Source organism: Sander vitreus, chromosome 20 (assembly GCF_031162955.1).
Source record: "Sander vitreus isolate 19-12246 chromosome 20, sanVit1, whole genome shotgun sequence".
NCBI lineage: Eukaryota > Metazoa > Chordata > Actinopteri > Perciformes > Percidae > Sander > Sander vitreus.
Window position 1 is genome coordinate 14,910,669 of NC_135874.1, and position 11,846 is coordinate 14,922,514.

The following is an 11,846-nucleotide window of genomic DNA, read 5'->3' on the forward strand; positions in this document are numbered from 1 at the left end:
GACGTTTGTGGTACTGGAAAATAGTGACAGAGTGAGACCTCTCAAACTTGTCTCTGCTGAGGGGCAGCTATCTCAAGGTGAGAGCGTGTCGTCTTTTGGTTCATTTCTTTACTTTAACCTGTCGGTCTGCAAGCAAGACCATGTTGGCCGTCAGAAACGCTCTACGCCTCGGCTCCAGATTGTCCATCCCCGCGGTGGCAAGGAGAGGATGTGCCGGAGCTTCCATCCCGGTGGACGATGTGGTGAACGGACTCACCGACGACCAGATACAGGTTAGCTAAAGAGCAGGATAATGTTCACTTATCTGCGCAGACAACAGCTGGCTGTAAAAACAAACAGTCTTATTAAACAAAGCTAAAGTACAGTATGGTTTAATACATTTTACGGAAAAAATAAGACGTTATTTAGGGCGCTGTGCACATGTTGTGATGACATAACGAGACCTTGATATTAGCCAACCCAGCTAAGCTAACCATCTAGCAAACAGTTGTTTCGCACTTGACAGCCAAAGTTACCTAGTGTCAGTCTAGATTAATTTAGTTTGCTCTTATTTAATTACTAAACAAGTGGCACTAATAGCTTCACAATGAGGCAGCTTTTTAAGCGTAACCAGCTTGATTTACCACAATTAGCCCTGCTAGCTACAACGCTGCCAGCTAACTTCAAGTCATCATAATGGAAAGTTAGGTAAGGGGTGAAAGGCTCATTCAACATTGACATGATTTCTACTCAAAAATGTATCAACTAAACGCAAGGTGACAGCTGGTCAATTACTTTGGACCAAGTGAGAGAGCCTGGACACTGGGAGGAGGACAGGGGTGGGGTTTATATAAAGGATTTGATTGGGTGAAAGTGTCTGTCCTCTAATTCTGGGTATTATGAAATTGAATATACCTGTAAAGTCAAGTTAGCAGATTTCTGCATTATTATGAAATATATTAGCACATTCACCTGTAACTCAAACAGCACACTTCTATATCTATATCTCAGTCTGCCATGCAATCAAATGAATCAATCTGCTCATTTTTCAGTGCTTTTAATAAAATAATGACATATATGAGTGGGTTATTTTAAAGTATGTTGTTTGTGTCATGTCTTTTGCACAGCTCAGGCAGACAGTTCGTAAATTCTGTGCAGAAAAGCTTGCACCTCAAGCTGATGAGATCGACAAGACAAATGAATTTCCAGGAATGCGGGTGAGTTGAAAAGTTCCATTGTGCACCATACCCGTAGTTCCCTGATTGAGTTAAATAGTTCAGAAAGTGGTAGCATTGTCGTGAATATGATCCACACCCCTGCTGTGCTGTGTCTCATATGGGAGTTGTGTATTTCCGCATGTAAATTTGCCATCAAAACTAGAGCAAGATTTCTGTTGTGGTTACATTTTGCGTCGTCTCTCCATCAGGATTTTTGGAAAGACATGGGGGAGATGGGACTCCTTGGGATCACTGCTCCAGGTAAGACAGCTGGAGAAAAAATTCTATATTTAGAAGTAGTTGCATTACAGCTACTTATAGGAAACTGGTCTTCTCGTTTTTATTTACTCGCTACATCTCTTTTCAGTGGAGTATGGGGGCACGGGATTGGGCTACCTCGATCATGTCATTGTGATGGAGGAAATGTCACGAGTGTCAGCAGCCATTGCTCTCAGTTACGGTGCCCACTCTAACCTCTGTGTCAACCAGATGGTACGCCACGGCAACGAGAAACAGAAGGAGAAGTACTTGCCAAAGGTCAGGACCAAAGTACTTTACACAACTGCTTAAAAGACACACAAAACTACAAACTAAGATGGATTAAATTCTTCATCACGGTCTTTCCTGTTGCCAGTTAATGACAGGAGAGCATGTAGGAGCTCTGGCCATGAGTGAGCCCAATGCCGGCTCTGATGTTGTAGCTATGAAACTCAAAGCCAAGAAGCAAGGTAGGACACCCGTGCATTAGTGTTACTTTAAGTCATTCTATATTGTGCTTTTTCTATACTTCTCTTGTATTGTCTTCACAATCTTTTATTCATATTTGTAGTTTATATACTTCTAGTTATTTTTCTAGTTTATTTCTTTTTTTCGCACTTATTTCTGGCCTTGTGCTTCTGCAGCACCTGACATCTTATCTTTTAGTTCATATATTTCTACTCATGCATGTTTACAGTATAGGCCTGCCATCTGAATATTGCTAGATATGCTGTGGTTGCTCTGCTGCTGATCATTAATTTAACCCTTTTCACATTAAATATTGCATTTGCCAAGGTACTCTTACTCAGCAAGGTGGCATATGTGTGCGGGATGGCCAGATTTTAGTCAAGATGGCAGCAAGGTGAAAAGTTAAAACCTGTTTACAGACTTATCCTCTGACAGACAGTGTATCCTATGTATACGTTAACGCCATGTCATCTCACATCACCTCTCTGACAAGCTAAATAGCCTGATAAGAGTAAACTATTTAGGCTGTTTTTTGGAGCTTTATTCCCTCAGCTAATAAACTATCATAAAGTGTAGTGTCTGCATGCTGCGATGAAGAGCAGCGTTCAGCCGCTTCCCTAAACTTTATCGCAATTAGAGGCCAGAGTCATAAACGAGGCTCTGTGTCCGTCGGTCTGAATGAGATACTAATATACCATATCAGCAGAGAAATAACATATTGCACAGCAGCATAACAATTAACTAACCACAATCGCAGTTCTGCACTCACACCATCTCTCTCTTAACCTTTGAATACCATTTTAAGATTTGACCATGGATCCAGAGAAATGGTTTTAAAATCTTATTTCTGCAGTTTGACTCTGTTTTAGTTCCACTTCATCTCTATTTTGACTTTGTATTTTTCTGCAGGTGACTACTATGTTCTGAATGGCAACAAGTTTTGGATCACAAATGGGCCAGATGCTGATGTCCTTATTGTTTATGCAAAGACAGATCCCGAGGCCCATCAAAGAGGCATCACATCTTTCGTTGTTGAAAAGGTAAATCCAGTCGAATAGAGACCTATTCTTCTCGGTCTCAGGATTTACTTATGGCTTCGGGACGTGGTGTGTTTACATGTTTCGGTCTGTTCTGGGTATTGCATTTGAATTAATTAGATAGAGAGGGATTTTTATTGATCCCAAAACATGGGAAATAACAGTGTATTACCATAATACCAAATTATGCAAAACTAGCATGAATCATAGTAACTAAAATGAGTTTTTGCACACGTGTGTGTTTTGTAGGGAATGCCTGGATTCTCCACGGCGCAGAAGCTAGACAAACTGGGCATGAGGGGCTCCAATACCTGCGAGCTTATCTTTGAAGACTGCAAAATACCAGGTGTGTGCATTAGAGAGTGACACGGGAATCAATTGTCGCTCCCATCCCATCCCGAGCCCACAAAAATACTCCCGTCATATCCCGATCACGTGACTGCTCCCCCCACCAAAAAATAAATAAATCCATGCAAAATCCAGAGAGAGAGATTCCCAAATCCCATCCCGCTCCCGTTTCGTTCCCTATGTTGTCTAAAGTTATCAGACTCTGTTGCCCCCCTGTAGCATGTTTGGTTAATCGCGGTCAAATGAGGTTGCCTCGGAAATTTAGGCTATACTATATATGCATTACCTGCAGGCCTAGGCAATTTCATCATGTAATTCCTAACGGAGATCTTCTCACAGCTCCTGAAAATAGATTGAGGGGTCCTTCGATGACACTTGCAACAGCTTCTTTCCAGAATCCATTTTGCCGACTCTCGGTGTAGTCGCTGATGATTGATTGGCTTGTGAACAGGGCAGCTGCTTTGTCTTGCTCTGATAAGCTACTCTGCGGGAGGCAGTAGCTAGCTAGTTTGTTGAGCAGTAAGTGGTTCTCTTTTCTAAACAAAATGCCTCGCAATCTTTGGGCGCACTCACCACATTGCCAGCGTCATTTTTTAATTTAATCTCCGGCTTCGTCCCGCTCCCGTTGATTTCTATGCTCGATTCTGTCCCTATTACGTTACCAACAGTGAAATTGACTTGCGTACCGCAGGAAAACCGTGACCCACGGGAGCCCATAAAAATTGTCACCCACTAATGTGCATTTACGTGCACTTGTGTAAAGCAGGACACTCCATAGATCATTTGTTCTTGGCTCATTTCTTTGAGCCAAATCTGATTATCTGATTGAGATTTTCTTTTTTTGTAGAGGAGAACGTCCTTGGTCCGTTGAACAAAGGTGTTTATGTGATGATGAGCGGCTTAGATCTGGAGAGGCTGGTGCTTTCATCAGGCCCTATTGGGTAAGTTCATATCAGAAATAAGCTTGAATTAAACTGTTTTGCATGGTGCTCAGTGCTGTAGTGCACTTATTCACTCATATTTATTACCCTAAATAATTGCTTATTAATCTGACCTTTGGTTTTGAATATAAGATAAGCCTTTATTGATCCCCAGAGGGGAAATGTGGTGGTGGTTTTGTTGTAGCAGCACAAGGACAGAAATAAATACAGATGAATGAATAAAGAAAATAAAAGGTATATAAAACTAAAATAAGAATAGATACTCTAAAAGATCAAAGACAAACATTACAAGTGACAGTGACAGACTCAGCAAGTCCAGTATATGTAAACGGACTAATGTATAATATGATGAAGTAATGAATGATACAAAGTCTTTGTCTGTATTAATCAATAATTATAATAGAAATATAAACTGTATAAGACATTAATATAATATAGTACAGTATAATATAGTATGGCATCTAAGATGTAGTACAAGGTGAAATGTGATATAGTAGTAGACATAGTAATACAGCAATATAACATAGAATATCACATATCGTATCAGTTTTTACATATTAGTATAGGAGTATAGTGTAACATTTAATACATATTAAATATAGGATAATATATAGCAAAGTACAGTATATAAATCAGCATTGCAGCAAATATATTGTATCTCATAACTCTGCTTTGGGTTTTTTGAGGTCTCTTGGCCAGACTTTGTGGCTTGCTTGCATCCAAAACAAAAACTAGTGACCCATTTAGTTTGCATATGTAAGTTTACATTTATCTACAATGGTAAAAACAGTGTTAACATTGTCACCTATTATTTCTGGAATGCTTAGAAATGTTTATAAAGTGAGAAATAAAACATTATTGCTTTGTTCCAAGTGCTTATCAAATACAATGTTTCATATTGGCAACAGAAAAGATGTTCCTTTTATGTAAAATGTAGATTTTAAAGATGTTCACATAAACTTGATCAACAGCATGATTGCTGGACAAACTCACACCGCTGACATTCAAATAATGATCAACTTAGAAGACTAAATCCAAGGAAACTACATGACGGACATCAAAATGAATGTTCACTTTTTTTTTTTAGGGTTTCCACTGGGTCTTAAAAAGTCTAACATTTCAAAATCAAAATTTTAGGCTTTTAAAAAGTCTTACATTTGCGGAAGTATTGTGTTTTAGGTCTTACATCATTTTAAACGGGTCTTAATTTTCCTATGTCCATGTAACACTACCTCTAATGCTCATTGAATAATGAAAATGGTCTTCAAAAGTCTTAAATTTGACTTGGTGAAACCTGCAGAAACCCTGTTTTCTTGTTTTTGGCATCCTGCAATTTCCATTATGTGAGCCTTAAATATAAATATCCTATTATATGAGACTTGTTTAAAATGTTCAGCAGTCTTAAACATTAGCATTACTTTTCAGCATCATGCAGGCTGTTTTGGACTATGCTGTTCCCTACCTGCACATCAGAGAAGCTTTTGGACAAAAGATTGGACACTTTCAGGTTTGACCTTCAGTCTTCACTTTATACAAGTAGTGTTTGAAAAGTCACTGTATACACTCACCTAAAGGTTTATTAGGAACACCTGTTAAATTTCACGTTAATGAAATTATCTAATCAACCAATCACATGGCAGCTGCTTCAATACATTTAGGGGTGTGGTCCAGGTCTAGACAATCTCCTGAATGCCAAACTGAATGTCAGAAAAGGTGAAGAAAGGACCTTTGAGCAACTTTGTTGTTGGTGCCAGACGGGCTGGTCTGAGTATTTCACAATCTGCTCAGTTACTGGGATTTTCACACACAACCTTTTCTAGGGATTACAAAGAATGGTCTGAAAAAGGAAAAACGTGCAGGATGCAGCAGTCCTGTGGGCGAAAATGCCTTGTTGATGCTAGAGGTCAGAGGAGAATGGGCCGAGTGATTCAAGCTGATAGAAGATCAACTTTGACTCAAATAACCACTCGTGCAACCGAGGTATGCTGCAAAGCATTTGTGAAGCCACAACACGCACAACCTTGAGGCGGATGGGCTACACCAGCAGAAGGCCCCACCGGGTACCACTCATCTCCACTAAAAATAGGAAAATGAGGCTACAATTTGCATGAGCTCACCAAAATTGGACAGTTGAAGACTGGAAAAATGTTGCCTGGTCTGATGAGTCTCGTTGAGACATTCAGATGGTAGAGTCAGAATTTGGTGTAAACAGAATGAGAACATGGATCCGTCATGCCTTGTTACCACTGTGCAGGCTGGTGGTGGTGGAATGGTGTGGTGGATCCCTTTAGCCTTCAGAACTGCCTTAATTCTTTGTGTCATTGATTCAACAAGGTGCTGGAAGCATTCTTTAGAAATGTTGGCCCATATTGATAGGATAGGGTCAAACACAGTATTAGTATGGTGTTCCTAATAATCCTTTGGGTGAGTGTATATGCTTTGTAAAATGAAATGCCTTTTGGTGTGAAGCTGGCAGCTATAGAACTTAAAACTGTAAGTTGACTTGAGTGAAATTACCATAATGCTTTATGTTAATCTGTTTGCAGCTAATGCAAGGCAAGATGGCTGACATGTACACCAGGCTGAGCTCCTGTCGGCAGTATGTGTACAACGTCGCCCGGGCTTGTGACAAAGGACACTTCAGTTCAATGGTGAGAGCATTTTTTTTTATTTATTTTTTTTTATATCTACTCCTGTTGCACCCTGTTTAGAAAACGATTATTTAAAGTTTGCTTCAAAGGTTTTACTATTTTTATTTTTTTTTATTTTAAGTGCATTTGGACCATATATCAATGCATGTGTGTGAATTTTTCTTTCTACAACTTACAACAATGTTTTTGGGTTGTCCATCCTACTCTTGTGAAGGGAATTTCTTCAGATTTGGCCCAAACGTGCACTTGGACTCAAGGATAAACGGGTCAGAATTTGGTGGTCAAGGTCACTGTGACCTCCATAAAACACGCTTTGGCCATAACTCAAGAATTATTATGCTAATTATTTCAAAATACACCTTTTACCTACCTTTGCATACCTTTTTTATTAAATTCCTTCAAAGCCTTCACTACATACAGTATATTATATGAGTGTGGACAGTCATGGATGTAAACTGCAAATTGACTGGTTGGCGGAGGCATAAAACGGCAAGCCAGTAATTCTAGGTATTTTTAATATTGCGTTGCAATGTTGCATTGCATTAATGCATTGATTTAAAAGCAATTTTTAATTATCTAAATTGATCTCCTTAAACGGTGTTAAATACATCTTTGAAATGGTGTGTTTAACGGGTTTAATGCCAACTTACTGCATACCATTTGCAAAATTTTGAGCTGGCTTTTCCGAGCTGTCAAAACTTCCAAAACTGTTTGTAATTTCAGAAAATGATTTGAAGAGTTTTGGGAAAAGAAATCTTGTCAGTGACCTATAAAATGTCATAGTGCTAGATGGTAGTTATGTGTTTGACTTTTCATATTGTGGTTAAGTATTGTTAAATTGATTCTATTTTGCATAAAAACGTAAAACAAATGCCTCAGACTTAACATGATGGAACCCTATGAAGAATGAAATATGTTTAATTATGTTTAGGGCTGCAGCTGAGTATTCTACCGATTATTCCATCGATGAATTGAGTAATCGGATAAGAAATACTTTTGTTTTATTGAAGAGCAATAATAAACAATAGTTTGGTTACATTTTTGGAAAAAGCAACATTTGTTTTGCCTTCATTGCTTACAATATCATCTCTCCAAAAACTAAACATATGAAGTGCATTTAAGTGCCATATTACATTTTCTGAAATGACATCAACCTCACACTAAGGCATACATTAAACATACATAAATATGACCTTAAGTTGTGCAACTTAACTTTCAGAACTACAAGTTTCATCCTGAGACTGATCTGTATATAGTCCTATATGTAAATATTAGTTATACTAAACCTATTTGTATTTATATATTTAATTACAATGTCACACAGCTCTGTTACACTTATGCTAGTAGATCGTTGATCAGCTGTTTCTCCGTGAAGAGAGAGAGAGTGAGAACAAATGGTGCGCAACAATCAGCTGTTTCTCCGAAGGGATAGTCAACAAGTCGGCTCTTTAGAGCAAATTGTGGTCACTGCTACGTATTTTCTTGTCTTTGTTTTTGGTAGTTGTTGTGTTTGGTGTAGTTTCATCGTCCATACAACTCCGTGATTTACTTTTGTCAGGTCCGCTTCGTGGAATGGATGAGAAATGTTTTCTGTTGATGCTGAAGCATTAACGTCGTGCTATTATTGTGGTAAGCTAGTTCGGTTTTTCAGTAGACACACTGTCCAGAGTTCTCGTTTTAATTACGTTTGAACCGATTCCAAACTTTGGACACTTTCTGTCATTTTCTCCAGCCTGTCTCTTCTCCTTAGCCCCGCACTATTTACACTCTGGCATGTGTCGCCAGCAGACTGAGCAGCGTCTGGTGTGCGACAATAATAATGATCCGTGTGGAAACACCGTCAACAATACAACGTTGGTAACATTGATTTAACGAAGCTTTGAGGCAAATCATTTTGCATCGAGGATTTTTTGTAATCGAGTTATTCGAGGAATCGTTTCAGCCCTAATTCTGTTGTCACTCCCCAAGCCAGCGTCCTATTTTACTCTTTTTTTAAATTGCTGTTAAATTGTAATTTTTTTCCCCCACCGCTGCACACAGTGGCGTTGACTTGTGTTGTCATTGCAGGACTGTGCTGGAGTGATCCTGTATGCTGCAGAGAATGCCACTCAGGTTGCTTTGGATGGCATTCAGTGTTTGGGTAAGTGCCAAGAAACTGAGTGGCTCAAATGAAAACCTTAAAATAAAATCTATACAGTACTGTCAAGTAGGAATTAAGTTATTTCAGTCAGGAGGAGAATCTATTTTATGGACAAAAAAATGTTTCTGATGTAACATAGAAATTAGATTCTGATCATTATGATGAGTTTATTAACCTCCTAAGGATGGGGTCTAGTTGTTGGTGTGAAGGTGGTTTGATGTTGGAAATCATTGAGGAGGTGCAGCTCAATGGCAAGCTGACCAGTGAACGGCTGCAGTGATGATAAGAGAGAGGAGGCTTACTCGACTGCATAGTGTGAATATGGAGGAAGTTACCTCTTTGATTTTAAACTTATATATATATATATTTCATAAAAATATAAAATATTTCTATATTTAAGAATATTTAGAAAAACACACTGCCACAACAATTTTTTTTTAATGAAAAGTCAGACCCTGGATAAAACACAAACGTATGCTTTCAACAGGAAGTTCGGATATTTCACCGTAGCCTACGTAAGTGGTCTGATGTTTCTACTTTTGCGCTGGTCGTTGAGCCGCGTGTGTGTGTGTGTGTGTGTGTGTGTGTGTGTGGGGAGTGTGTGTTAGAGTGAGAGAGTGACGGTGATTAGCGGTAGCTTCAGAGCGAGTAGCGACTCTAGAGTCATAATGAGAGAAACAAATCGTCTCCCCTGTGTTTTCTGACCACGCTGGGAAATCTGCAGCAGGAGAACTTAACCCTCTCCTTGATTTTACGTTGTTTATGGAGAAGGAGAACCAGGAAATGAGTCGGGGGGAAATGCAACGCTACCAAGCCGCGGCCGAACGAGAGTTACATTTTGAAATGCGTGAAAAAGCCTCGGAATCTGAATTGAAAACGTTTACAAGCAAACACATTTACAAAAAAGACAATGCCCATAACAGGTTTGAATATTAAGGGCTGCCTAATATTCGTTTGAATATCGGTATTTTTTTTTAAATATTCGAATAGCGAAGTTCGGAGTCAAAGCCCAAATAAATAAAATATATATATTGTGTGATATATATATATATATATATATATATATATATATATATATATATATATATATATATATATATATATATATATATATATAGTATATAGTATATATATATATATATATATATATATATATATAGTATATAGTATATATATATATGTGTATATGTAATAATATATATATATATATATATATATATATATATATATATATATAGTATATATATATATGTGATATATATATATATATATATATATATATATATATATATATATATATATATATAGTATATATATATATGTGTATATGTATATGTATATATATATATGTGTATATATTGTATATGTATATATATATGTGTATATATTGTATATGTATATATATATATATGTGTATATATTGTATATGTATGTATATATATATATGTGTATATGTATATATGTATATATTATATATGTATATATGTATATATTATATATGTATATATATATATTATGTGTATGTATATATGTGTGTGTGTGTGATATATATATATATATATATATATATATATATATATATATATATATATATATATATATATGTGTGTGTGTGTATAGATAGATGGATGGATAAAAGCCAAGAGGTGTGGCTGAACGGAAGTGATGAATTGAGGTATAGAGGAGAAAGAATGGAGCGGTCTTCCTGATTGAACTCCTTTTCATAAGCTTCATTTTTAATGAGAATGTTTAACAGTCATGAGGTGCTTTCTAGAATTTACCTCTTTGTGTTCATGTGATATTGCCTGTTGCCATTTTCAGCTCACACCAAGCTTTGATGAAACGGAGTGCACATGAAATATTATCGCCTTGTTTTTCCCACTAAAGGCTTTGATTGTGTAGTATTTTGTACACAGAATGGCGTCATTATGCAAACAAATGACCATGTCAAGTTAATCAAGTGTGAATGTTTTTTTTTCCTCATATTTTATACTACATCATATACTACATACTACAACTATACTTCAGGTGCATAGTACACATTGCTTGAGTTATCAGCATGAAATGCAAGTTTTATCAGTAGCTACTGACAAAGATGTTAAGAGCTCAGGGACTCATTTAGTGCACATTTTATTTCTGCAGTATGTGCTTTAACTCTTAAAGCAACCCGCTGCGTTACTGCACACCAACTTGAATCTATGTGCCACTTGTCAACAGGTGGGAATGGCTACATCAACGACTACCCCATGGGGCGATTCTTGCGTGATGCAAAGCTGTATGAAATCGGCGCAGGCACAAGTGAAATTCGGCGGCTGATTATTGGACGATCCTTCAACTCCTTGTACAAATAATCCACACTGAGAAATGGCAATCGCTAAAGACTGTACAAAGTGGTTTGCTGTGGATGAACACAATTACTCCCACCCAGGGCCTTACACTGTTGGAATTGTTGATGCTGTTAGGATGTTGGATTACCACACGTTTCAGAATCATTGTCACACTGTATTTAAATTCATTTACAAAGCATAATATGGGCTGATTCATGATTTCAATGCAAACTGATTACTGTTTCTGATCAATAAGGGGAAAAAAACAGCTAATGTCAGAGTATTCTGTTGTAGAGAATTAGCATTAGAAAAAAAATTGTCCATTTTTGGGAGCCAACATTCCAGTGTCCACTGTCTGTACAGTCCGACTGGAGAAACCCTCCTAAAGATTTTCTCCAAAGGACAAATTGTAGATGTACAGTGTGAAAAGATTAATGTAGTTTTGTTTGCCATGAATAAAAGAAATGTTTTATTTCTGGA

At 37.4% G+C, this 11,846-nt stretch overlaps 1 protein-coding gene across 1 annotated transcript; it reads left to right on the top strand.

The window, feature by feature from the left end:
* Positions 1-11,846, top strand: ivd (isovaleryl-CoA dehydrogenase). The gene is made up of 12 exons (XM_078277811.1): positions 1-272; positions 1,107-1,196; positions 1,406-1,457; positions 1,564-1,733; positions 1,831-1,924; positions 2,832-2,962; positions 3,209-3,305; positions 4,155-4,248; positions 5,674-5,755; positions 6,795-6,899; positions 8,967-9,039; positions 11,257-11,846. The coding sequence occupies exons 1-12, from the start codon at positions 141-143 to the stop codon at positions 11,388-11,390; spliced, it is 1,254 nt and encodes a 417-aa protein (XP_078133937.1). The 5' UTR covers positions 1-140; the 3' UTR covers positions 11,391-11,846.

What these genes read in the sequence shown, in the direction of transcription:
- ivd (XM_078277811.1), top strand. Translation starts at nt 141, where the DNA reads ATGTTGGCCGTCAGAAACGCTCTACGCCTCGGCTCCAGATTGTCCATC. An exon ending in CTTTCATCAGGCCCTATTGG is followed by an intron (nt 4,249 to 5,673) that starts GTAAGTTCATAT and finishes ATTACTTTTCAG; the next exon opens with CATCATGCAGGCTGTTTTGG. An exon ending in GGATGGCATTCAGTGTTTGG is followed by an intron (nt 9,040 to 11,256) that starts GTAAGTGCCAAG and finishes ACTTGTCAACAG; the next exon opens with GTGGGAATGGCTACATCAAC.